This window comes from Heloderma suspectum, chromosome 3 (assembly GCF_057233095.1).
Source record: "Heloderma suspectum isolate Gila_16-S chromosome 3, 16-S_ref, whole genome shotgun sequence".
Taxonomy (NCBI): domain Eukaryota; kingdom Metazoa; phylum Chordata; class Lepidosauria; order Squamata; family Helodermatidae; genus Heloderma; species Heloderma suspectum.
Window position 1 is genome coordinate 305,100,766 of NC_139460.1, and position 26,064 is coordinate 305,126,829.

Consider the following 26,064-nt stretch of genomic DNA (forward strand, 5'->3'; position numbering starts at 1 on the left):
TAACAGAGGTCTCACCACTGCCTCCTTCAAACAGGCTGGAACTCTGCCTTGCCTAAGGAAGGCATTAACCACACTCCGCTTACCCACTCGGCCAGTCCACCTCTGGCTGCTTTTATGAGCCAGGAAGGGCAAGGATCTAGAACACACATGGTGGCTCTCACCTCTCCCAGCATCCTGTCCACATCCTCGGGCTGTACAAATGGAAAAGTATCCAACAACACTGGACAAGCAGGGGCCAAAGTTATATCCACTGGGTCTGTAGCAACTATAGCATCCAAATCAGAGCGGATCCAAGCTATTTTGTCTGCAAATTGCTGAGCAAATCGTTCACAGAGGGGCTGTCAAGCAATTTAAATTATCCTCTTGCGGGCTAGTGTGTAAAAGACCCCTAACCACTCAAAACAGCTCCATTGGACGGCTCTTTGCAGATGCAATAGTGGCAGAAAAAAATATTTTCTTTGCTGCCCGTATTGCCACAGAGTAGGCCTTCAAATAGGCTCTAGGCTGTGTTCGATCGGATTCACTGAGTTTTCTATCAATGTCGCTCTAGTCGTCTTCTCACTCATTTCATCGCCACCAGCTCCCTAGAAAACTAGGGTGCTGGTGTGGCTCCACTTCATGAGGAAGGACACTGAGGACTGATTGTGTCCACGGCCCTGGTCATTTCTCCGTTCCAGAGATCGGCCAGGGCTTTGATAGAATCACCTGCTGAGGCAACAGGAAAATCCCCTATTGCTGCCAGGAAACAATTTGGATCCATCACCCTCCTGCAGCAGACCATCTTAATCGGTCCTCCACCCCTGCAGAGGTTCAAAGTGCCAGCAATTCTAAACACCACCAGCTAGTGATCTGTCCATGACAAAGGAACTATAGAGAGTTCTTCCACTCTCAGATCACTATCACCCCATCCAGCATAGAAAACAAGGTCCAGAGTGTGCCCAGCAGCATAGGTGGGGCCAGATCTCTTTTGGGACAGACCCAGCGTTGTCATGGTGGATGTGCAGTTCTGAGCCACTCTTGACAGGGAAGCCTCAGCATGCATGTTGAAATCCGCCAGTACAACAAACCGAGGGGTCTCTAACACCAACCCTGAGACTACTGAGAGACTGTTGAGCAGCGGGGTGGATGGTACAGCAACAGAATCCATATTCTGTTCTGGGCACCCACCTTCAAATACACACACTCAAACTCAGCAGACGATCAGTGGGATCGGATCCCGATAGACCACTGCCACTCCACCTCCCTGCCCCCCAGGTCTTGCCTGCTACTGGACAGAGAACCCTGGAGGGCAGAGCTGAGAGAGATTAACCCCCCCCCCCCTTCATCGAACCAGGTCTCTGTAATACAGGCCAGGTCCGTGTGCTCATCGAGGATCAAGTCCTGGATAGCAGTTGCTTTACCATTCAACGACCTGTCATTCAACAGCATTCTGTTGCCAGGGCCATCCAGGTTATTTGAGTTGGGAGACAATTTGGGGACAGTCAGCACTGTTGGTATACACTCTGCCTTTAGAGTGTGTCTGCCTTTAGAGCAGGGATGTACAAAAATCACTTACCTTTTGGGGATTATGCTGATGGTGCAGGGGGAGGCGTTCCGTCCCTCCCCCCGGAATCCTCGCTGGGGGGGAGGCGCTCCGTTCCTCCCCCCCTGGAATCCTGGCCGGCTGGCTGTGCTCCGCAGCAATTCTGCGGAGCCGCCGGCCAGCTCCGCCAGCAGCCGGACATCCGGCCGCTGGCTAGCAGGGACGCAAATGGCGGCAGCTGTAGCCACCGCCGTTTGCGTCCCTGCAGTCAGCCATGATAGGCTACGTAAATGTTTACGTAGCCTATCATGGCTGAATTTTTAAAAACAACGCACGTACACAAATGGCGGCGCCCATGGGCGCCGCCATTTGCGTTCCTTATTTTGGAACGTCTTAGTCTACGTAAACATTTACGTAGACTGAGACGGCGAAAATAAGGGGAACGCAAATAGCGTGGATGCTACGCTATTTGCGTTCCCCTTATTTTCGCCGTCTCAGTCTACGTAAATGTTTACGTAGACTAAGACGTGCCAAAATAAGGAACGCAAATGGCGGCGCCCATGGGCACCGCCATTTGCGTACACGCGTTTTTTGTTTTGTTTTTTTAATCAGACGTGATAGGCTACGTAAACATTTACGTAGCCTATCAGGTTTTTTTTTTTTTAATTTAGCCGTGATAGGCTACATAAATCTTTACGTAGCCTATCACGTTTTTTTGTTTTTGTTTTAAACTTGGAAATGGTGGCGGCAGCAGCCGGTCGGAAGACCAGCCGCCGCCGAACCGCCGCCGCCAGGAAGATCCGCCCCAGGTAAGTCCCGTCCCGGGGGGGGGGGCGTTCCGCCACCGATTTTGGGGGGCCGATTGCGCTGGCATTCGGCCTCCCCGAGATCCGTGGCAGAACTTTCATACATCCCTACGTTAGAGTGTGACTGTCTCTCCCCCCCACTCCCATATCTCCCTCTCCCCCCCCCTCCCATATCTCCCTCTCCCCTGAAAACCATAACAGCTGCTCCCTGGCTCCCAACACCTCCTCTCTTTAAAAAAACACACCTGTAGTGCAGGCAGTCCTGCAGGCCACACTGAGGCAAGCAGGTCCCCTCCCTCCTGTCAAGCAGGGGGACAGGCCCTCACCCTCGTGTTCCCCCAAAGTGGTGACCCCCTTTGGGGGTGACTCCTGCTGGTGGCAGTTCCACCGTTGCCAGGGCCTGGGTTTTATGCCTCAGCTCCCACAGGTGTTGCAGCTGGGAGGGGGTGGGCACTTGGCTGGACCTGGGTCTGCAAGGAGGCAGAGCAGGAGTACCACAGGTGGAGATTGAAGCCCAGCAAGGCAGCAGCAGCAGAAGCACTGGGTCTCACTTGCCTTGCAGCGCTGTAGAGCTTCCTCCCCTTGCAAGCAGCAATGGAAAGAACTACTGTAAGAAGTAGTGTCTTAAATTTGTGGTTGCCTGCTTAAAGGTTGTGTCCTGCTGTCCTTCTCTTATCAGTACTGAGGCAAAGCTGCCTTTGATAGTTCTGGGACATTGTCTTATGAGACAGGCTTTGAGTCCTGCCCCACATTGTATGATGAGTATTATAGTAGGGCCTGCAGGAGCCAGGGCCTGCAGGAGCAGCTACCACCACCACCACCGGGGAAGAGGCGGGCCTGCTGCTGCTGCTGGGCCTGCTGCTGCCGCCGCCACCACTGCCACCAGGCCTTCCCTGTAGACTTCTGTCTGACAGACCGCCAGTCCCTGCAGGACCAGGCCCCCAGGTACCGAGCCAGCTATGCTGCTCCACCTGCCCCTCCCTGGAGGGGCTACACAAGCTGGCTGGCTGAGGTGGCCTTGGAGAGCCAGGGCCTGCAGGAGAAGCTGCCACCACCACCGGGGAAGAGGCGTGCCTGCTGCTGCTGGGCCTCCTGCCGCTGCTACCACCAAGCCTTCCCTGTGGATTCCTGCCTGGCATTATTTTTAAGGAGATTTTTAATTGTTTTTTGTTGTTTTGTTTTTCTGGGGGATTCTGTTGTGTTTTTAGGGGTGGGTAGCCTGCCTGATAGGCGGGAGCGAGGGGGCATGTGTCCACCTGGTGGAGTGGGGGGGAGTGTTGGGGGCCAGAGCATACCGAGGCTGGGCGGCAGGCGCTGGCGGAGCGCTAGGGGCAGGCCATGCCAGGTAAGGGGAACAAGGGAGAGATGTGTAATATCTGTCCCCTGCTCCGGGCCTGTCCAGAGCCAAAGGATGGCTGGGGGAGGCATGACCCCATCTTCTGGCCTTCGTTTGCTGCTCTGCAATGTCAGGTCTGTTACCCAGAAAACCTCCCTCATCCATGACATGATCCTGGATGAGGGTGCAGACCTGGCATGTGTTACGGAGACCTGGCTGGCCGAGGCTGCTGCTCCAACCCTTGCAGCCATGTGTCCAGCTGGATTTTCGTATGCACAGCAGCCGAGGGCTGGGGATCAGGGAGGGGGAGTGGCTGTTATCTACCAAGAGTCCTTGGTCTTCACCAGACCCCCTCTCCGGGAGACCAAGGTTGCTGAGTGCATGTACTGGAGGTTGGGCCCGAAGGGCAGTCTGGGGATTCTGCTCGTGTACCGTCCCCCCTGCTGCATGACTGACTCCCTGGCCGAGGTGCTTGAGGTGGTCTCTGATGTGTGTGTACAGTCCCCTAACTTATTGGTGTTGGGGGACTTCAACATACATTCGGAGGCCATCCTCACAGGAGCACCTCGGGACTTCATGGAGACCATGGCCTCCTGGGAGCTGCACCATATTCTAACTGGGCCCACCCATGTAGCCGGTCATGCACTAGACCTTGTGTTTGTTTCTGGAGAAGTGGGGAGTGATCTGGAAGGCGGGGGTATATCCACCACCCCCTTGTCATGGTCAGATCACTATCTGGTGACGTTGGACTTCTCGGTTCCACAACCCCTCCGCAGGGGTGGAGGACCCATTAAAATGGTCTGCCCCAGGCATCTTATGGATCCAAATGGATTCCTGAACGCGCTTGGGGATTCTCTGGGGCATGCCAACGGCCACTCGGTCGAGACCCTGGTGGGTGGCTGGAATGCCGCAATCACTGGGGCATTAGATCAGGTGGCTCCGAAACGCCCTCTCCCCCTGAACAGGGCTCGGACTGCACCATGGTTCAATCCGCGGTTATGAGCTCCTAAACAGGAGGTGAGACGGTTAGAGCGCCGGTGGCGGAAGTCTCACTCCAAAGACGATCAGACACGAGCTAGAGCTGTATCTTCAGCCTATCACGTGGCGGTGAAGGCAGCAAAAAAGGAATATTATGCTGCCTCCATCGCGTCTGCAGAGTGCTGTCCCAGGAGGCTGTTCCAAGTGGTCCGGAGCCTGGTCGGTCCAGTTGCTCTGGAACCACTGGAGCATTCTAAGGCCTCCTGTGAGGCTTTGGCAAGGCACTTTGCAGATAAAATTGATCAGATTAGGTGTATTACTCTGCATGCTGTGGATACAGTTAGTGAGCGAGAGGCGGCCTGTGGCAAACCAGTTTTGTGGGATCGGTTCCAGCTTCTTCCTCCTGATGAAGTGGACAAGGTGCTTTCATCTGTACAGCCGACCACCTGCTTACTTGATCCTTGCCCATCTTGGCTCATTATGGGCTGCAGAGAGAGACTGGGTGAGGGGATCAGGGCAGTGGTGAACGCCTCCCTTGAGGAGGGAGTGATGCCATCAGTCCTCAAGGAGGCAGTGATAAGACCGTTCTTAAAAGAAGCCCTCCTTGGATCCTCAAGTTTTGAACAACTTTCTCCCAGTCTCAAATCTGCCATTTTTGGGCAAGGTGATTGAGTGGGTGGTGGCGGTGCAGTTAAAGGCACACTTGGAAGAAACTGATTATCTAGACCCATTTCAGTCGGGCTTCAGGCTTGGGCATGGGACAGAAACGGCCTTGGTCGCCTTGGTAGATGATATGAGGAGGGCTCTGGATAGGGGTGAATGCTCCTTCCTTGTTCTCCTCGACCTCTCAGCAGCTTTCGATACCGTTGACCACGGTATCCTCCTGGACTGCCTGGAGGGGTTGGGCATTGGAGACACCGTATTGCGGTGGTTCTGGTCCTTCCTCTCCGGCAGGTACCAGAGGGTAGCACTGGGAGAGGAGGTTTCGGACCCGTGGCCACTCACTTGTGGGGTGCCACAGGGTTCCATCCTCTCCCCGATGCTATTTAACATCTATGTGAAGCCGCTGGGGGCTATCATCAGGAGGTTTGGAGTGCAGTGTCATCAATATGCGAATGACACGCAGCTCTACCTCTCGTTCAAATCTTCACCAAGGTTGGCCATAGAATCTCTGTTCAAATGTCTGGAGATGGTGAGTGGCTGGATGGGGAGGAATAAAGTGAACCCTGACAAGACTGGGGTACTTGTGGTGGGAGACAAGAGAAGGCTCGGGGATGTTGACCTGGTGTTGAATGGGGTACAGCTACCCTTGAAAGACAGGTCCGCAGCCTGGGGGTCATTTTGGACTCCCAGCTGTCCATGGAGGCTCAGGTGTCAGCTGTGAGCCGGACAGCGCTGTATCAACTCCATCTGATACAGCAGCTGCGCCCCTTCCTTCCCGACCATCTGCTCCCATCGGTAGTACATGCCCTGGTCTCCTCTCGTTTAGACTACTGTAATGCGCTCTATGTGGGGTTACCCTTGAAGACGGTTCGGAAACTGCAGCTGGTACAGAACGCGGCGGCTCGCCTGATTAAAGGCAGCCGCCGGCGAGATCACATCACTCCAGTGCTGAAGGAGTTGCACTGGTTACCAGTTGTTTTCCAGGCCAAATTCCAGGTGTTGGTTTTGACCTTTAAAACCCTATATGGTTCCGGCCCAGCCTATCTTAAGGAGCGCCTCCAGCAGCACCAGACAGGCCGCTTAACAAGATCAGCCTCGAATGGCCTTCTCTCTGTCCCATCAGCCAGGACAGCTAGACTGGTGGGGACAAGGGAGAGGGCCTTTTCTGTGGTGGCCCCCACCCTGTGGAACTCCCTCCCTAGGGAACTCCGTCATGCCCCCTCTTTAATGAGCTTCCATCGTGCATTAAAAACATGGTTGTTCAGGCAGGCATTTGGGGTGGGTTAGGGTATTTTAGAAAATGTTTTTATTGTAGAATGTTATTGTTTTAAACTGTTTTATTGTATGTTGTACATCGCCCAGAGTGGCTGGGTGACCAGCCAGATGGGCGATTAATAAATTTAATAATAATAATATAAAATCTAGAAATCCTCTGATCCAAGAGCATCTAAAATATCAGTATGATCAGTTATTTATGTGCTGATGAGAACTGCCTGCTCTATAATAGAACAGATTGATTTAAGAGTATATAAACCGCCAACACTCCAGGTATTTTGCCTGGAGTCTTGGGGAGAGGCAATAGCTCAGTGGTCAAGCACAGACATTCTCTGGCTCAAGGCCCACCATCTCCAATTAAAAAAGAATATTGGGCTGCAGGATTGGGAAGGATCTGTCTCCACCTTCTGGCATGCAGAACTGCTGCCAGTCTTCGTCAACAGGACTAGGGAAGATGGACCAGTGGTCTACCTAGCAGTGTAATCCTATACATGTCAGACACATGTCTCATTGACTTCCGTGGGGCTTACTGCCAGGTAAGTGGGTTTAGGATTGCACGGCAGGGCAGGCTCATGTTTGTCTAGCAAATGAAGCAATAATGTATATCAGGGGTACGCGACCTTTTTGGCCCCAAGGGCCGCAAAGCATGCCAGGTGGCACAGCATGCCAGGTGGCACAGCAGGGGCTGCACAGACCCACACCTATCTCAGCTGGCAGGGATGGGGATGTATAACATCTGCAGTCTAATTCAAATATGTCAGCCTCAAATATTTACAAATTCCAACAGTAATGGGAAACAGTCTGTCTTAACCATTTAACACAGTCTCTATGGCACTCATCACTTATGACAATCAGCGATAAAGGAAAACCATTCATTCTGAACAGTTCCTCATTTTTCACCCATGGCTGTCTTGTGGCATGTGATACAGGAGACCTGCAATTGGATCTTACGCTGTCTTTCTTTAAAAACAGCTCAGGGGCTGAGCATGACAACTTGGATCTAGGCCATGATGCTGGGACTGCGAGGCTTGAGCCTTTTCACCATGCATCCCTCAAAGCTGTTAGCTGCGGAAGGAGAAGCGACAAGTGCCCATATTGTATCTGTCCTTTCCCCCCATTTTCTGGCCATTAGCAACCTTGGGGAGTGATTTAAGTTAGGAAAATTATGCTAATATTTAGAAGGGTTAGCCTGCCCCCCAAATTGGAGCCCCTATGGCTGCTTTTTATGAAAGCAAAAGATAGAATAGAATAGTAGGGTTGGAAGGGGCCTACAAGACCATCGAGTCCAACCCCCTGCTCAATGCAGGAGGCCTGATTCCCAGGCAATCTCCCATCCAAGTACTAACCAGGACTGACCCCGCTTAGCTTCCAAGATCAGATGAGATCGGACTCAGGAGAACCCATCATGGGTCTTCTGTGCTGCATGTATTTTGACCATTATTTTTCCAGTCTTGAATAGCTGAAGCAAGACTAGATTTCTTTATTATTACCACCACAGAAAAATGCCCTCCTTTAGATGACTTCTCCTTCTGTGTATATCCCCTTCTTGTCTCTCTTTTTCTTTTAGGTACCATCATTTTCATGGGGAAAGTTAAGAACCCAGAAGCTTTTGAAGAACATTGATATCTCCAGAGGCTCTCACAGCCCCACACAGAAAATAAGCACACTGTCTTGCATTTGATGTACTTAAAGTTTTCTGTTTCGTTTTCTCTCTTTTGCAACATTACCTTTGAATCACTCCTTAAAAGAAAAACAACTTCCAGATCTAACTCTGGCTAGAAATTGCAGACTATGGTTGTGGAAAAAAAGCTTTCCGTATTAAATGAATGGTGTTGTCCTTGTGATTTGTTGTGTTGATCCTTTAAAATAAAGACAATATCCATGTCAGCAGCTATACGTCCTGTCTCAATGAACTGTAATGTTGAATATTCTCTCTCTCTCTGGCTCTCTTCACACCTGGCATTTTATCCCAGTACAAACCAGTCCTTTCGATTCCAGATCCTTTCTGGCCCCTTGCCGCCCACCTCCACTGATCCTTGGTTCCTGTAACACAACTGATGGCTCCGCAGCAGGACAGAAGTCAAAGTCGGAAGTCCTTCTAGTGACCAGGATCGTGGGCTATCAGAACTGCCCTCTTCTGCTGGCCCTTGTATTGGTCAGCATGGACACAGAGGAAACGCTTGCCATCTAGATTTTGAAGGTATGCTTACTTTCAGCAGGCAGGGTCCCCTGCTGTCACTCCTTCGCAGCTGACTGCAGCTGGCAGCAATAACTCACTAGCTGATAACAGGGCCGTAAACCTGTCCAAGGCTGAGAAAGGAGGCTAGAGCAGGGAACTTTACCAGTAAAGTCAAATCCAAGGTGATATGGCAAAGAGAAGCCAATTTTCCAGTCCAAAGTCCAAAACATGGGAAAACGAGCAAGGCTGAAGTTTGGGGGCGAGGCGAGAAGAGGCTAACAAGATCCGGCATGCGAAAACAATGTTCTCCAGCAGCCTTGCCCCTGCCTGCTTCCTGCTTTTAACAGCAGTGTCCTGAAGCAGCAGTTTGCAATCAGTCCTCTGGGAGCCCCTCTCTCTTAAACAGACAGAAGCTCACCCTTGTTGCTCTTTTACATGAAGCCGTCTTCGCTCTGCTGGGGTCAGTGGAACTTTGCCCTCTGAACCCCCTGGGGAGGCTGCAGCTAGGCATGGAACATCCACAGGTGAGGGGGCTCAGGCTCCTTCTGTACTAGTCCCTTACCCAGGGTATAGAGCCTGCCATTCCCTTTCATCCTCAGAGAAGTCCAAGGGAGGCATGACACCTCCCCCCCTCCTTCCTCTGACTTTGCTGCAAGGGAGTCATCTTGGTGGCTTACCCCAACTGCTGCAATAGCAGCTGACGAGGTTGCTGGTACTGGTAGTCCTTCTCTACTAAATATGTCAGTGTGTGATGGAATTAAATGCAGTGCATTACTTAAACTCCCCTTCATGGATCACTGCCTTGTTGTGGCGAAAGGGCTTGCGTAACTCAGTGAAGCCATACGCTATGCAGTGCAGGGCCACCCAAGACGGACAGGTCATGGCGGAGAGTTCTGACAATATGTGGTCCACTGGAGAAGGAAATGGCAACCCACTCCAGTATTCTTGCCAAGAAAACCCCATGGAACGTATCACAAGGCTAAAAGAGATGACGCTGGAAGATGAGCCCCTCAGGTCGGAAGGTGTCCAATGTACCACTAGGGAAGAGCAGAGGGTATTTCCAAGTAGTGCCAGAAACAGTGAAGTGGCTGGGCCAAAGCCGAAAGGACACTCAGCTGTGGATGTGTCTGGTGGTGAAAAGAAAATCCGATGCTGTAAAGAACAATATTGTTTAGGAACCTGGAATGTCAGATCAATGAATCAAGGTAAGCTGGAGGTGGTCAAACATGAGATGGCAAGACTGAACATCGACATCTTGGGAATCAGCGAACTCAAATGGACAGGCATGGGCGAATTTAATTCAGGTGACCATCATATCTACTATTGTGGGCAAGAATCCCTTAGAAGAAATGGAGTAGCACTCATAGTCAACAAAAGGGTGGGAAAAGCAGTACTGGGGTACAATCTTAAAAATGATAGAATGATCTCAGTACGAATCCAAGGCAAACCATTCAACACCACAGTAATTCAAGTCTATGCCCCAACCACTGAGGCCGAAGAAGCTGAGGTTGATCGGTTCTATGAAGACCTACAACCCCTTCTAGAACTAACACCAAAAAAAGATGTCCTCTTCATCATAGGGGATTGGAATGCTAAAGTAGGAAGTCAAGAAATCACCGGGATAACAGGCAAGCATGGCCTTGGTGTACAAAATGAAGCAGAACAAAGGCTAATAGTTTTGCCAAGAGAACACACTGATCATAGCAAACACGCTTTTCCAAAAGCACAAGAGGCGACTCTACACATGGACATCACCAGATGGTCAATAACAAAATCAGATTGATTATGTCCTTTGCAGCCAAAGATGGAGAAGCTCTATACAGTCAGTCAAAACAAGACCTGGAGCTGACTGTGGCTCAGATCATGAGCTTCTTATCGCAAAATTTCGGCTTAAATTGAAGAACGTAGGGAAAACCACTAAACCATTCAGGTATGACCTCAATCATATCCCTTATGAATATACAGTGGAGGTGAGGAATAGATTTAAGGGATTAGACCTGATAGACAGAGGGCCTGAGGAACTATGGACGGAGGTCCGTAACATTGTTCAGGAGGCAGCAACGCAATCCATCCCAAAGAAAAAGAAATGCAAGAAAGCCAAGTGGCTGTCTGATGAGGCTTTACAAGTAGCTGAGGAAAGAAGGGAAGCGAAAAGCAAGGGAGAAAGGGGAAGATATACCCAACTGAATGCAGAGTTCCAGAGAATAGCAAGGAGAAACAAGAAGGCCTTCTTAAATGAACAATGCAAAGAAATCGAGGAAAACAACAGAATGGGAAAGACTAGAGATCTCTTCAAGAAAATCGGAAATATCAAGGGAACGTTTTGTGCAAAGACAGGCATGATAAAGGACAAAGAAGGCAGGGACCTAACAGAAGCAGATGAGATTAAGAAGGGGTGGAAAGAATACACAGAAGAACTATACAGGAAAGATCTTAATGCCCCTGATAGCCATGATAGTGCGGTCACTGAACTTGAGCCGGACATCCTAGAGAGTGAAGTCAAGTGGGCCTTAGGAAGCATTACTAACAACAAAGCTAGCAGAGATGACAGTATTCCAGCTGAGCTATTTAAGATCCTAAAAGATGATGCTGTTAAAGTGCTGCACTCAAAATGCCAACAAATTTGGAACACTCAACAATGGCCACAAGACTGGAAAAGGTCAGTTTACATTCCAATTCCAAAGAAGGGCAATGCCAAAGAGTGTTCAAACTACTGTACAATTGTGCTCATTTCACATGCCAGCAAGGCGATGCTCAAAATCCTACAAACTAGGCTTCAGCAGAATGTGAACCGAGAACTACCGGAAGTACAAGCTGGGTTTCGAAGAGGCAGAAGAACTAGAGATCAAATCGCCAACATTCGCTGGATCGTGGAGAAGGCAAGAGAATTCCAGAAAAACGTCTATTTCTGATTCAATGACTACGCTAAAGCCTTTGATTGCGTGGATTACAACAAACTGTGGCAAATTCTTGAAGAGATGGGAGTACCAGACCACCTTACCTGTCTCCTGAGAAACCTGTACGAGGGTCAAGAAGCAACAGTAAGAACCGCACATGGAACAACCGATTGGTTCAAAATTGGGAAAGGAGTACGACAAGGCTGCATACTGTCGCCCTGCTTATTTAACTTATATGCAGAGTACATCATGAGAAACGCCGGATTGGATGAATCACAGGTCAGAATTAAGATTGCCGGGAGAATTACCAACAACCTCAGATATGCAGACGACACCACCCTAATGGCAGAAAGCGAAGAGGATCTCAAGAGCCTCTTGTTGAGGGTGAAAGCGGAGAGTGCAAAAGCTGGTTTGAAACTCAACATGAAAAAAACTAAGATCATGGCATCTGGCCCCATCACTTCCTGGCATATAGAAGGGGAAGAAATGGAAGCAGTGACAGATTTTACTTTCTTGGGCTCCAAGATCACTGCAGACGGTGACTGTAGCCATGAAATTAAAAGATGCTTGCTCCTTGGGAGGAAAGCTATGGCCAACCTAGATAGCATAATAAGAAGCAGAGACATCACCTTGCCGACAGAGGTCTGTATAATCAAAGCTATGGTTTTCCCAGTAGTAATGTATGGCTGCGAGAGCTGGACTATAAGGAAGGCTGAGCGCTGAAGAATTGATGCTTTCGAACTGTGGTGCTGGAGAAGACTCTTACGAGTCCCCTGGACTGCAAGGAGGTCAAATCAGTCCACCCTAAAGGAAATCAACCCTGAGTGCTCATTGGAAGGACAGATACTGAAGCTGAAGCTCAAATATTTTGGCCACCTTTTCCCTGGAAAAGACCCTGATGCTGGGAAAGATTGAAGGCAAAAGGAGAAGGGGACGGCAGAGGATGAGATGGCAAGATAGCATCACCGATGCAATGAATATGAACTTAAGCACACTCCGGGAGACAGCGCAGGACAGGAAGGCCTGGCGTGCTATGGTCTATGGGGTCACGAAGAGTCGGACACGACTGAACATTGCTTAAACTACTGAGTTCAATGGGTATACCAATTTCCAGGTTCCCAACTACAGAAGAAAGAAAGCCATGCACTCGTGTACAGTCAATGCGCTAAGCCATCCCTAGCAGCACCCCGCGACCACTTCCGGAGAGACCTTCACTCGACCTTGCTTGCTTCTCCCCACCCCTCCCCGGGCTGGTGTTGCTTTCCCCCCTTACTCTGGCTTCCCAATAAGCCTGTAAGGTGGGCTAGGAGAAGAGACAGTGGCTGGCTTTCCAATCTTATTAATGTTTTCACAGACATGAGTGCAAGTTCATTCAGTAGCTGTATGCACATACTTGCCTCCCCTGCACAGTTGTCTGTCCCACCTTCTCCCATGATGTCCTAGACTGTTGCCACTCAGAAGACCTTGTGGCAGTGATTATGGTGGTTTCCTGTAGGTGGGAGGGAGCACTATGCAAATGTAGGGGGAGGGACATTGAAGTGGCTAGAATCCTGCATGGGGAACAGTCCATGTGACAAATGTTTCTGCTAGATCCTACTGTACCAATATAGAAATAATGAATTCATGAACTGAGTAGGGATCCTTGTGTACCCACAGTGGCACCATTGCCTAAGAAGGCGGTATCGCCAGTGAACAAACAGGCTGTGGCAGTACAATCACCCCACCCCACCCAGCACTCGGTACCTGAAGTGCAATCCTAAGAAGAAGTCTCGAATGGGCTGAAGTTAATGCATCCAGTGTGTACAGCACTAGGCCAATGTTAGAAACCCACCCTTATCTGAATGCACCCCACCATTACTGGAAGGCCAGACCAAAGCAAAATACGGGCAGAGGGACAGAGACATACACACACACACACTCTATAACCCATATTAAATGCATGAGTGTGCAGCACAAGCTCGGTGCAGTCTGTGTTGAGCAAGAAATGAATGGAACTACACTACTCAACATCACAGGCAAAGTTCCTTTATTTGATAGGATTCGTTCTCAAAACAAAGCAGCTGTGACCCAGGAGAAGCGGCGTACCGCTCAATGGAAAATATGGCAATCAGCCAAGTGATGCTTAGACGGGCCAAGTCACCCTCCTTTACCTTTGCATTGTCCCACCTATTGCTGCAGGCTGTAGCGCACTCTGGGCCACACAGTGTGGCCACGGCGCTTGGTTGTCTCTGTGGGGCTGTGCCCATGTCTCCACCATTACCCAGGACAGCCACGGCACTGCCCGCAGCATGGCAGCAGAACTTCATCCACGGAGCCAAGGGATGAAGCTGAGTCTGTTCCTTATGCTAGTGGTAGCCCTTGGCAGGACACAATGATGGAATGGTCAACGAAGGTGTTAAAGCCCCCTTTGACATTGCTCGGGGACCACGGGGGGACTTGCCATGGGTCAGTCTATGAATGTCTCTGACTCGTCACTGTCATGTATGATGGAGAGGTTTCTGGATATGGAGAAGACCATGCCTCCATCAAGGACTGGCGATGGATGCAACCATGGGGCATGAGTGGGGTTGAGCATAACTCTTCCTCCAGCTGAGCAGTGGTTTGTGGTGCCTCCTTCAGATGTTGTTCTCATTCTCTGCTTGACATACGGCCTAGTATTCCGTGCTGGCTGTTGAGCATACATTGTTGGATGCCTGCTCCGCAGATGAAGAACAGATCAGCATGGTACTTCCCACGGTCCTGGGGCAGGCCAACACAGATGTTAGTCATGGTGAGTGATACGTGTTGGTGCTATGCATGGCCTCAGCAGAGATGGATTTGCTGCCTTTCAGAGCAGATGTGGTGATCCCAGCACTGTGCCACACGACTAGTGCCTCAGTCAAAGTGCCGATCCCTGCCAGAATCCCCTGGAGCACTGCGTGTTGGCCACGAACCACTTCCGGTCCTCCTGATGCTCGCGTTCCTCTTCTCTTGCCCCTTCCCTCTCACAGAGGTCGAGCTGTGCTTCTCTGTCCATCAGTGCCAACAGACTTCATACCACCTCCCTCTCTTCAGCCATGTGTTCCTGATATTTCTTTGCTCAAGGATTTTCAACAGTATGGCCTCACTGCGTTCTGCCCTCTGCCTCCGTGTCCTCTGCCACCTCAGCTGTGTGGTAGGATCTACATGGAGATAGGGACAGAATAATGGAACTAGATTGAGCATTAGGGAAGTTGCAGTGTTAGGGTGTGGTAGTGCCCCCCCCCCCAATCTATAGGGAGAAATGGAGTGGGATGACGGAGCTGTGAGAGTGAGGCTGCAATCAAATCCCTGCTCCTCTGGGAGCAACTCCTATAGAGTGCAGTGTAGCTTACTTATGAGTAGTCATGTATTGGTTTGCACTGTATTGCAAGGTAGGCAGCAGTACTAAGTTGGGTGGAAGCACACATTAGGAAGAAAACATGGGGACTGGAAACCTACAGTGTTGTCCTAATACACAAGTGTGCATTTCCTGGGTGGAACTAGCAGTTGACGCATAACCCATCTCCCAAGCAATGTTTCTCACCTACATTGTCCATCCCTGCCTGGTTTTACTAATGCATTTCCCCTGGTTGGGCGCAACAGAACTAGAAGTGCACCCAGGGGAGCAAGAGACAGCGGCAGAGGGAGAGGCAAAACAATGGAGACAGGAAGCATTATTCTAAAGACCATTCCATCTACTGGCTCTCCCTTAGAAGTACTCCCTCCATGTCAGGTTTTGGGCAAACATAGAATGGAAACATAAGGAAGACAGTGCACAGTTCTGCCTCAAGTCAGTATGTCAACTTCCCCCAGTGTTGATTTCGCATCTTATCCTCAACTCCATAAATGGTTGTGTACTAACAAGGTATAGTCAGAAATTGTTAAACCCATTCCATAATTTGGCAACCATACAGTCACACCCGTGATTGGAGGATAGAGAGGGAAGGAGGGTCTCACTGTTTGCCGTAGCCCTCACTCAAAGGTTACTGTAATAAGCAATTCAAGAGGAATTCACACCTGCATAGGAGCTAAGGGAAGAATCCTGCTGCCGTTATCATCAGAGGACTTAACAGCATTGTATGGAGTTGGCAGACTGCATTAGGTGACCACAACCATAGGACATCGTCCCCCCGCCGCCACCAGTGCACATACCATAACTGGAACTCCCAGGCCAGGTGACAGTACAGGGCTTTTGGGGGGGGGGGGGGGGGCAGCCGATCTTTCCTTTCGAAAGGCTCTTGGGCCAGTGGATTCTTCCTCAGCCTGTGCTGCACCTGTGGAATCAGAAAAGTCCAACCATTACCATGGTTCAGTTGGACTGACATCCCTGCAGCACCATCGTGTGGCCTGCCTGGCTCTGAGCCTGGTGTAAGGCCTCTGGAAAAAAGTGGGACAGGGCAGCAAAGCTGGACTCACTGGCTAATGGCAAGGCTCATTGCCATTTCCGCCATTTTGATCAGGGGTGGCAACTGCTCCACAGCTGGATCATCGGAGGGAATGAGTTCCTCGCTATATCCTGTGGAACAACAGAAGACACTGAGCAGGAGTTCTGCAGATGACAGATGTGCAGGCCCGTTTGGCCACCCAAGAGTCCACCTTGTGACCCCATCCCACCACCAGAAAGTCCAGCTATGCTGGGCCTTCAGTGTAGTGTACTTGTGATGCTACAGCCAACCCCTGCACTAACCCCCTGCACAGGGGCAAGGCATTAACCACTCCAAGCCTCTTTTTTTGTCCTTTTCTGTGCCTTGTCTGGCATCTTTGGTTCCGTGGTCTGTAGGGATATTTGGATTGCATTTAATCCGGTCCACGTTTTCAGGTCCACTCTCCCATTTGCAAAGCCAGGAGCTCTACTTTTCCTGTGGCTACATCATTTCAAAGAGGGAACAAAAGCCACTGGGAAGCAAATTGACTTTAAGGTTTCTTTATGATGTGGAGGTGATGGAAACCACCTTTCCCACCTCAGCATTGCTGCCTTACCTAAAACTCCATAAAAAAACATTAAAAATGGTTCCAAGCTCTGCATTATGAATTTATTCAGGGGAAGAGAAAAGCCACCTTTAATACCCATCGAAATCCTAACCGTCAAGCCTTTCTCCTGCATGGCTGAGAACAGAGACTCCCCCATCCATCCTGCGAGGAAAAAAAAAGCCCATCAAACTGGTGAGCAAAAGGGAGAAGATGCAGTTAGGAGCTAAGGACGATGGTCCTCCTCTTATAGATAAAAAGTCCAGTGAAGTCAATGGGAGCAGGAGGTTCCAAGTAAATGCATTGAAGGGGATGGGAGACCATAAGACTGCTACTCTTAAGTAGACTCAGAGTACACTTCTGTGCAAGCCACGCACATTTCAATGGCACTTACTCCCAGGAAAGGAAAGGGTCAAGGGTATTTATGAAGCCACAGTCTGAGTTCCACTTCACACTACAATTTAGAAGTCAGTTCAACTTCTCCATCTTTTAATGTCGATTTTCTTCCTATTTCACTTAGAACTCACACTGGCCTCTAAGCAGTTTGAGGATTGTGGCAGTAAAGCCCAAGGTTTGTGGAGAAAGAGATGTCCCTGTGCCCTTTAAAAAACAAGTACAGCCTTACAGCCAATTAGATTACTCACAAGTAAGCATTGCTGTGTTCAGGGGGATCTCGGAGAAGCATCTGGGATGGTTAACCACTTTACAGCTCAAGTCTGTGCATGTCTACTCAAAAGTAAGCCCAACTGATGTCAATGAGACTTACTCTCAGGTAAGCATATATACGACTGAAGGTAGGGAATGCCGAACTAATGCAACTCTGCTTACCCGCTCGGTCGTCCATGTATTCCAATGCATTGATGGTTCCTAGACCAGCCCCTCGGGAGAGGGGCTGCAGCTCTTCCACAAGGGGGGGCAGATAATGTTTGCACTCTGTGCCACGCACTTGGGAGTGACACTAGCATCTCCCTAGAGGATCCTACAGAGCACATCGAAGTAAGGGCAAGTTGCCCTGTTATTTCCAGACCGTGTGTTGTGCGCTACAAGAAGCTTGTACTCTAGCAGCATCGCCTTTGTCTTGGACCTGCACCCCAAGGTGGTGTGGTTGTGTACACGTGCGACCATCTCACCTGCAACATCCCTCCCATCCTTGACGTCATGCGCACTTAGACCGCCCCCCCAAAGCCTTCCTACCCCCTCCACTAACCCTGCTCCCCCCACAGCGGAAGCGGAGACCCAGCACACCTAGCCCTGGCTCTACCCGTAGCCCAGGGACACCCCTTCCCCTCAAGGCCGCGGGGAGCCCTGCTCACTGCCCCCTCCCCTCGCCTCGCCTCCCCTCGCGCCGCTGCCAAGGCACGAGGCCCGGCTCCAGCCCCGGCCGGCTCTCCGGGCCCCCAGACTCTCGAAGCCCTTTCACGCCGTGCGGCGCGGCGCGGCTAGGCCCCGCGCAAACCTACCAGTGGCCCCTGCGGCCATTGCCCGGCGATCCCGCGAGGAGAAGACGACGCCGACGACGACAGGCCCCCCGGGGCCGCCTTCCCGCCCCTCGCTGCCCGCCCGCCCCTCGCTGCCGTCAAGGCTCCGAGCGGGCCGCGCCGTCGCTACTGCCGGAAGTACTCGCCGGAAAGGAAGCGCCCCTCTCGCCGCCCGCCGCCGCCGCCGCCGCCGCCACACACCAGGCGTTGTCCGGAACTAGCCGGCGACCGCGCGGGCCCACGGGACCTGTAGTCCGCTTCCCGGAAAAACTTCGACTCCCGAGAAGCATTGCGGCGACGAAGCCAAGCGAAGGCAAGCCGAACCCGAGCGGGAGGGCGCTGAGGCGGCGCGGGGAGGCGAGCGAGCGAGCAGGCGAGGGAGCGAGTGAGTGAGTGAGTGGGGGGGATGCCGCCCAATCGCGGCACAGGGGCGGGGAAGGGGGCGGGGCGTTGGCCATATAAGGAGGCGAGGGGGGGGGGAGGAGGCGAGCGCAGCTCTTCCAGGCGCTGCGAGGCGGCGCGCGGTGACTGCTGCGCCTCTTCCACCGCTCCGGCGACAAGGCGCAGCGCAGCCCCGCTGGGGAGCGAACGGGGGGCTGAGGCACATCCGCAGCTCGTGCATCGCTCAGCAGAGGTAAGCACCGCGCCAGCCGCTTCTGCCCCTGCACAGCCTCGTCCGCCACTTGTGCCGGGTTAGCGGCTCTGCCCCGTGCTTCACATAGGTAGGTATACAGCACGTATCGTTACTAATTACTATTACTAATGTTATGGTTAATAATTAATTAATTATTGTTATAGTAGAATAATTATTCTCGGCGCTCAGGGGCGAGCTGCAGTGTCACAGTGGTGTTTCCTTTTCTTTTTTGAAGGACTCTACTGTTGTTCCCAATGCTTTTTCTCCTTCTCTCTCTTTTTTTTTGGGGGGGGGGGTCATGGGCGCCAGATGTTTCAGCGAAATGTTCGACCACATCCGATTTCTTTGGAATAGCGTCGATATAACGTATCCCTTTGAAAGCACTTCACGGTTTGCCAACGAGCCTTTACTCTTTCCTTCCCCCTGTTGCTAGATGCCTGCTGGGTTATGTTCTTGCATCTTTCCCCCGTTTTGCATAGATGTTGCAAACGACGTAGATTTTCTTTTTAAAAAAAAACAAGATCTGCAGTCGTTTTTCCCTTATTGAGATCTTGGCTTATACCCGAGTTCACCGAGTACTTAGAAAAAAATACTCCTCTTACTTGAAGAGAAAGTGGGTTTCGCCCATCGTCGTTCTCCATAAGCCGCGATTCTCTGCACATATGTTCTCTGCTGAGTGTCCTTAAGGCGTTGCTACCATTGGTGTAAAAGATGCTCAGAACTTTAAAATACATGCTCTTAACACTGAGAAGTAGCATTTTAGCTGTGTGTATATATACATAGTGTTAATATTGTATTTGAAAATATAACGCAATAGGCACTGTTCAGTTTTTCTCATTATTGCTGTCCATCATCCTGCAGTGCTTTCTACATAATGCTATTTTTTTTAAAGAGTTGTATTTGCAACGTTTTTATTGAACGTTTTATATTGAATATCAGCCCATTAAAATGATGAACAGCCTTGGGCACTGTATATTTCCATGTCTATTAATACAGGCTGAAATCTTTATGTTGAAGTCAATGGGAATTTCGACATTGACTTCAAGTGGATCTCTATTTAGTATTTCCAGCTGCTATTAAAGAGGAAGAAATTGACTTCTCAAATTAATCTTTAATATTAATTAAATATTAATCTGGCCCACAAGGAAGTGACATGGTGTAGTAATGGAATTGGGGGCACAATAGACAGACCTAACTACATTGAGACTTAAGCTTGTAATTCTATGCACACTTACTTCAGAGTAAGTCAGCTGTGTGGGATGTATATTCAAATAAATCTGCATAGGAGCCAGACTGCATGCTGAGATACTTGGATTTGCAAAGTGACCCTGGAAAGGTTTACTCAGAGGTAGGGCCTATTAAGTTCCATGGGACTTACTCCTAGGTAAATGTGCACAGGACCCTTACACTGATTTCTTCCTATGAAATCTCGGGGTCTGATTTCTATAATGCCATAAGATTATATAATCAGTTTGCCTGTAAATGTTCGTTATGGGTATCACTTGAAAATATGACCTCTCTCTTTGATAGAAACTTTAGAAGTTTTACATTTCATTTGAAATTGCAAAACCAAAAGCCAGCTTTTGAAACCAAAAAAGGGTGTGTGTGCGTGCGGGGCTGAGAAATCCATTCTCTTGTCTCAGGTGGTTGAACCCATCAGCCATTGCTGAGAAGAGCCACTGTGCAGGAAAGCACAGGTTTCCTTTTGAAGCTGTTAGCTGTGTGAATGAGACTTCAGCTATAGGGGATAGCACTCTAGTGTGGAGTCATCCATCATTTTTTCCACTTGACACAGGGGTGGTTGGGTGGGAAGTGAGAATTCTATAAAATCCATTGAATGGTGAATCTTTTTTTCTTTTTTTTTTAAGGATAGTATCTTTGCCTGGTAGGCGTCTCATTATTGTTTTTAACGATCACGAATGATAAAAGTAGATCTCGATCTTGTGTCATGGGGTGATACATAAATGCTGAAGTTATAGTCCTATAACAAACAATGCACAGGATGCAAAGATGTTTCAAATTTCTGAATACCAGCATTACATTTTGAAGAGCAATCCAGAATTTGTGGGGTTTATAATCAGATTGTGTTTGTTTAGAAAACCAGTTGCTGGAATTTTCTCAGTGACTGACTTCCAGAATTGGAATTCTGCCAAAATTATCTGGATCATCAGTGTCTAGCTAAAAATAAAGCTTGACTGGGATTTTGTTTCACTGGAGATACCTGTAAAACAGTGCAGTCCTGAGAATGTTTGCTTAGAAGTAAGCCATACCGAGTTCAGTGGAACTCACCCAGTAGTGTGTTTAGGATGTGGCCAAGTTTGTATTAAGAAATGTTTGTTACTGTGGAAAAGGTAAGGCTGTACTTGGTTAACCAACTACCTGTTGCAGTCTATAGGATAACTTTAGGGGAACTGGTTTGTGAATTGAAGCACTCCTATCCTGTGCACAGAGGCTGGCATATTGGCTGGCTGTGCCCATATAATCTTCTTGTATGACAGGATATTTGTGTGGGTACAGCAGTCCATATGCCCCATCCCAAACATCTATGTGCTGGTGTCGTGAGCATTTAAGATTGAGCCATAGTTCATCTTTGTTGCTTAGATTGTACGTTGTATTTCTCATCCCAGGTGTCAAGCCATGTGTCTTGCATTCCCACAGTATTCTCGCCTCATTAATTTAGTTTATTCTGTGTTGTACTTCACCCGTTTGCCCCAATCCAGTAATAGCAAGCCATGTACGGAAACAGGCTTCCATGCCCGAATGAGCTGTAACAGGCATACCATAGACGACTGAGCTCGGTAGAAATGACACATCCAGCAGCGGGGACATATGCAGCACCATGTGGCACTCCATCTGATTCTTTGGGAAGGGCCATAGCTCAGGGGCAGAGCGCCTGCTTGGCATGCAGAAGGTCCCACATGCAGTCCCCAGCATCTCCAGGTAGGGCTGCGAAAACTCCTGCCTGAACCCCCGGAGAGCCGCTGCCAGTCAGTGTGGTCCAGCTTTGCCCAACCTGATGCCCTGCGGATGTTTTGGGCGACAACTTGCAGCATTTATTTCCACTCACAATGCTTGTAGGGGCTGATGGGAGTTGTAGTCTAAAACATCAGGAAGGAAGGTGGTGGAAAGCTGGTGTAGACAATACTGAGCTCAATGGACCAATGGTGTGGGTTGGTATAATGCACTGATCTGGTTTGCATGACATGCCAGGCTCACAGTGGGTTCTTTAACCCTCAGTTTGTAGTAGGGTTATGCGTGAGTTGTTTAAATAACCCATGGTGGTCAGGTTCAGGCAACGCACCACAACCCCATTGGGAGTTGCGCAATCAAAATGGCGGCCACACATGCCGCAGCTCATTGTGGTTTAAATAACCCACAGTAAGCCTAGTGTGTCATGCAAAATAGCCCATTGGAAGAGGCATTCTCTGCACTCACTTTCCAACAGAAGGGGATGCTTCTTCTAAGCTGGAAGCCCCCACATACCATTTTGTAAATTATTGGTATTTAAAAATAATTAAACTTTAAAAAATCCCCTCCAGTGAAGGGGAAATGTTTTTACTTCAACAAAAGGGTTTAAAATGTTTTATCTAATTAATAAAGCAACTAAACACTGTAACTCTACAGTAAACACATTAGTTTCTAGGTTGCCACAGTTCATTCTCTCTCTCTTCTTATGTGTTTCTTTTCTCATTCATTTATTTCAAAGCTCTCTGGGCGGTTCACAAAAATTAACTTTCAAATTAATTCAGGTTAACTTGATTCTTCCAAAATTTTCAAAACGAGTTGTGTAATGGTGAAGCATGGATATTACACTTTTAATCTTTCATTCCAGTGTACAGGAGATCTATCGCATCCCCTGGGCATAATGAAGCACTTGAATGAACATACATATATACATACACACGCAAACACTAGCCCTCCTATTTGTCCCTCCCTCCTACTGCAGCTTCGTGGGTTGTATTGGAAGCCTTTCTAAAGGTCCCCTGAATTTTGAGAGCAACCTGTTGCATGGAGTTGGAGGCAGCAGTCCGAAGCGGGAAGGCAATACCCAGGGGCTTTAGTCTGCCGTCTGATGTTCTGCACGTGGTCCTTTGTATCCCATCTCCTGGATGCAAAGCATTGTATCCAATTGTATTATTCAACTAGTGCTTTTATTGCTTGTGGAAACCCTGTTTTCATCCTTGTGCAATCAGAGCTGTTGCAAGCTCTTGCGTTGCCTGAGGTGGGAGAAAAGGCACTGCTGCTGCCCCTGCCTCCATCACAACCCCTGCCCACCTTCTGGCTTGCTCTGAGTAGAGCTAGCCAGAAAGCAGGCTCCCTGAAGAGCAACATCAGTCGGTATGTGTCTTCAGAGACTTGCCTAGTCTGAAATGCCTGGCTCTGAGGAGGTCCTTCCTCAGAGCCAGGCATTCACTGGAGAGGTGTCCAGTGGGATCAACTGTATTGCAGACGATCTCCAATACATCTCTCCTTCAGAGCAGCCTCCTGTCCTCCATTAGCTCTGGCTAAGCAGAGGACTGGGCAGCTGCTCCAGAGGATGGGTGTCCCAGAAGTTCACCTGCAGCACAGGCAATCTCCTGGGACACCTCCCCAGCCAGGCAATGCATAGCTCTGGAGAAGGACCTCCTCAGAGCCAGGCATTTGAGTCTGGGCAGCTCTCTAGAGAACCTGCCCACCCTGTGGCTTGCTCTGAGTGTGTTATTAGAATGAGCCAAAGAGCTGGACCAGCTGCCCACCCTATATCTCTCTCTGTTAACCCTCTCCAAGCAAAACAGAGGGCAGGTGGCTGCTCTGGAGAGCCCCATCAGCTGCTTTCCTACAATGGCATTTTCTGCAAGAGGCGAGCAGAGCCAGCAACAGGCAAGCAGGACTAGTGGGACTTCCAGAGCACCTGCTACTTCCTCCACCTTGCTCTAGCAACACAGCGGGGAGTTCTCTTGGCAGGGTGGGGAGCACACAGGTCACCGCTCCGCCACCTGAGGTGCCTCTCCTCCTGCTGTACCACCTGGGGTGGAGGATTCACCTTGCCTCATGAGACGGCCCACCCCGTATGCAAGTGTCAAATCTGTAGGGATGTTGGAGAAATCCGCCACGGATTCAAATGAGGCCAGATTCTTTTCAAGGATCCTCTTTTGAGGATTTGGGGGGGATGGGTCGCCTCCCCCACCCCCCAGATTCCCCACCAGAATGGACAGTAGGGAATCCATACATCCCTACAAATCTGCTTCCTCAAGAACCTCTTTCAGCCTGAATTCCATTTTGCAGAAGCTTTCGGGGGCTGCATTCTAAGGGCAGGTGGGGCTGGAAGGAAAAAGGGCAATGCCAAGGAACCCAGCACATTTTAGCTTAAAGTTCTTACTGCCAGTAACCAAGTCTTAGGAGAGGTATTTCAACCTTTTAGAAGGGGGGGGGGGGAACCACCAAATGCTGGTGGTTGGGGGGAAAGGGGGCGGGGCCAGGGGAAGGCCATATGGGGAAAATCTGGAGGGCTGGATTGGTTCTACCGCCCTACTCAAATCATTGCACAACTCACTACAGTATCATTAGGCTAGGTGTTGCTTGCACTGGTTCTACCACTAGCAGGACAATATTTTATTTTTTATTTTATTTATTTCATTTCTATACCGCCCAATAGCCGAAGCTCTCTGGGCGGTTCACAAAAATTAAAACCAAACAACACACAATAAAACAATTTAAAATATATAGAACATTAAAACCACAATATAACAATACAACCACAATAAAACCTAGCAGCAGTACAGGAGTTTAAAATACAGATTTAAAACAGCAAAGATAAAAATTTAGAAAGCTAAAATGCCTGGGAAAATAAAAAGGTCTTCACCTGGCGCCGAAAGGAGTACAATGTAGGCGCCAGGCGAACCTCACTAGGGAGCTCATTCCAGAGCCGGGGTGCCACAACAGAAGAAGCCCTCCTCCTCGTAGCCACCCACCTCACTTCCTTAGGCAGGGGCTCACGGAGAAGGGCCGCTGATGATGATCTTAAGGTCAGGGCAGGCACATATGGGAGGAGGCGATCGTTCAGGTAACCTGGCCCCAAGCCGTTAAGGGCTTTGAATGTTAACACCAGCACTTTGAATCGGGCCTGGAAATGGACTGGCAGCCAGTGTAGCTGGAAAAGTACTGGCGTAATATGAGCTCGCAGGCCAGTCCCTGTTAACAATGTCAATTCTTGTAACGGTTCCACTAGCATAATGTTGGATATGACCCTTATCTTTTAGGTTAATCATAATGGTGAAGAAATCAGTTTAATAGCCCAATCTTAAGCATTCCCCAGAAGTCCGTCTCATTCCGTTGAGCTTCCTCCTTCATAAAAGTGCAAAGGACTGCAGCCTAAGGCTGGCCTCATTAATATATTTACTAAGGAGTAAAGCCCATTGGACACAGTTGGACTTGCTTTTCAGTAAACGTGCTTAGGATTGTGCTGTAAAAGTCGTCGGCCCTCCTGCCACAAAATTGGCAAGGGAAGAGAAGGCCCAGGTTTTGATTCAAATTCTTGCGCTAAGGAGGTCTTGTGCTAAATGGTGCCTGAACGGGAGACCACCTGGGAACTACCTGTAGGATATTCTGAGCTTCTTGAAGGAAGAGTTGAATATAAATACAACCTATTATTATTGCTTTACTCAAAATGGAAAGTGGATGGCAGTGAACTAAAATAAATTGATTAATAGGGCAAAATTAGTTGGATTTCATGTACATTTTAAGTTATCTGGGCCAGTTGGCTCTCATATAAATGTGAAGAAACTGTCTTTATGTCATCTTTGCTCATCAGCTTCACTTCGGTGTTTTGTTTTGTTTTTTAAGCTGTGCATATTCTGGGAAGGATCGTCAGTCCAATGCAATATAGAAAGTTAGCACACGTGCAAAGTGTGGGCACATCAGTTTACAGGAATACATAGAGCTATAATGCTTCATGTTTGTGTCCTGCTATCTAACAATATAGACAAAAAGAATTTGTAGGATAAATTCCTGTGTACCCTTGGGATGCAGTCCTGTGTACACTTAGGGTAAGTCCCACTGGGGTGGGCTGTCAGTGTGCAAAATCAAGTGCTGCTCCTTTCACGACAGGCTAAGTGTTGCTATTTCCCTCTGGGGAAAAATATTCAAAAATACTAAACCTAGTAGCAAGCACTTCAAGACCAAATGCATTTACTTTTCTCTCTCCCCCCACCCCTTTATCAGGCGGTGAAAAAGAATTAGCTTGCCCGAGGCCATAAATGCAGTAGGATAACTCCTCCTGCAGACAAGGTATTATTACCCTAGTCCCTCAGTGTGGTGCAAGCAAAATCCTATATCCTCAAATCAGCAGG

The 26,064-nt window shown here is 49.4% G+C and overlaps 3 protein-coding genes across 8 annotated transcripts in view; 2 read left to right on the plus strand and 1 right to left on the minus strand.

Moving 5' to 3' along the window:
* LOC146351518 (neuroserpin-like) overlaps window positions 1-8,487 on the plus strand; it is a 72,903-nt gene extending 64,416 nt beyond the window's left edge. The window contains exon 10 of one of the 3 annotated variants that reach the window (XR_014789624.1): window positions 8,148-8,475. Coding sequence is in view for 2 of the 3 variants with exons in the window: in XM_084847449.1 (XP_084703575.1) it covers window positions 8,148-8,203 (56 nt within the window). In the remaining variant the exon portion in view is untranslated. Of the gene's footprint in view, window positions 1-8,147 lie in introns of all 3 variants that reach the window. The other 2 variants (XM_084847449.1, XM_084847448.1) reach the window with 2 other exon arrangements.
* PDCD10 (programmed cell death 10) overlaps window positions 1-18,315 on the minus strand; it is a 111,763-nt gene extending 93,448 nt beyond the window's left edge. The window contains exon 1 of one of the 2 annotated variants that reach the window (XM_084847457.1): window positions 18,249-18,315. The gene's annotated coding sequence lies outside the window, so the exon portion shown is untranslated. Of the gene's footprint in view, window positions 1-18,084 lie in introns of both variants that reach the window. The other variant, XM_084847456.1, reaches the window with a different exon arrangement.
* A 274-nt stretch (window positions 18,316-18,589) lies between these two features.
* Window positions 18,590-26,064, plus strand: part of LOC146351519 (neuroserpin) — a 149,044-nt gene continuing 141,569 nt past the window's right edge. For 2 of the 3 annotated variants that reach the window (XM_084847453.1, XM_084847452.1), the window contains exon 1: window positions 18,590-18,736. The gene's annotated coding sequence lies outside the window, so the exon portion shown is untranslated. Of the gene's footprint in view, window positions 18,825-26,064 lie in introns of all 3 variants that reach the window. The other variant, XM_084847451.1, reaches the window with a different exon arrangement.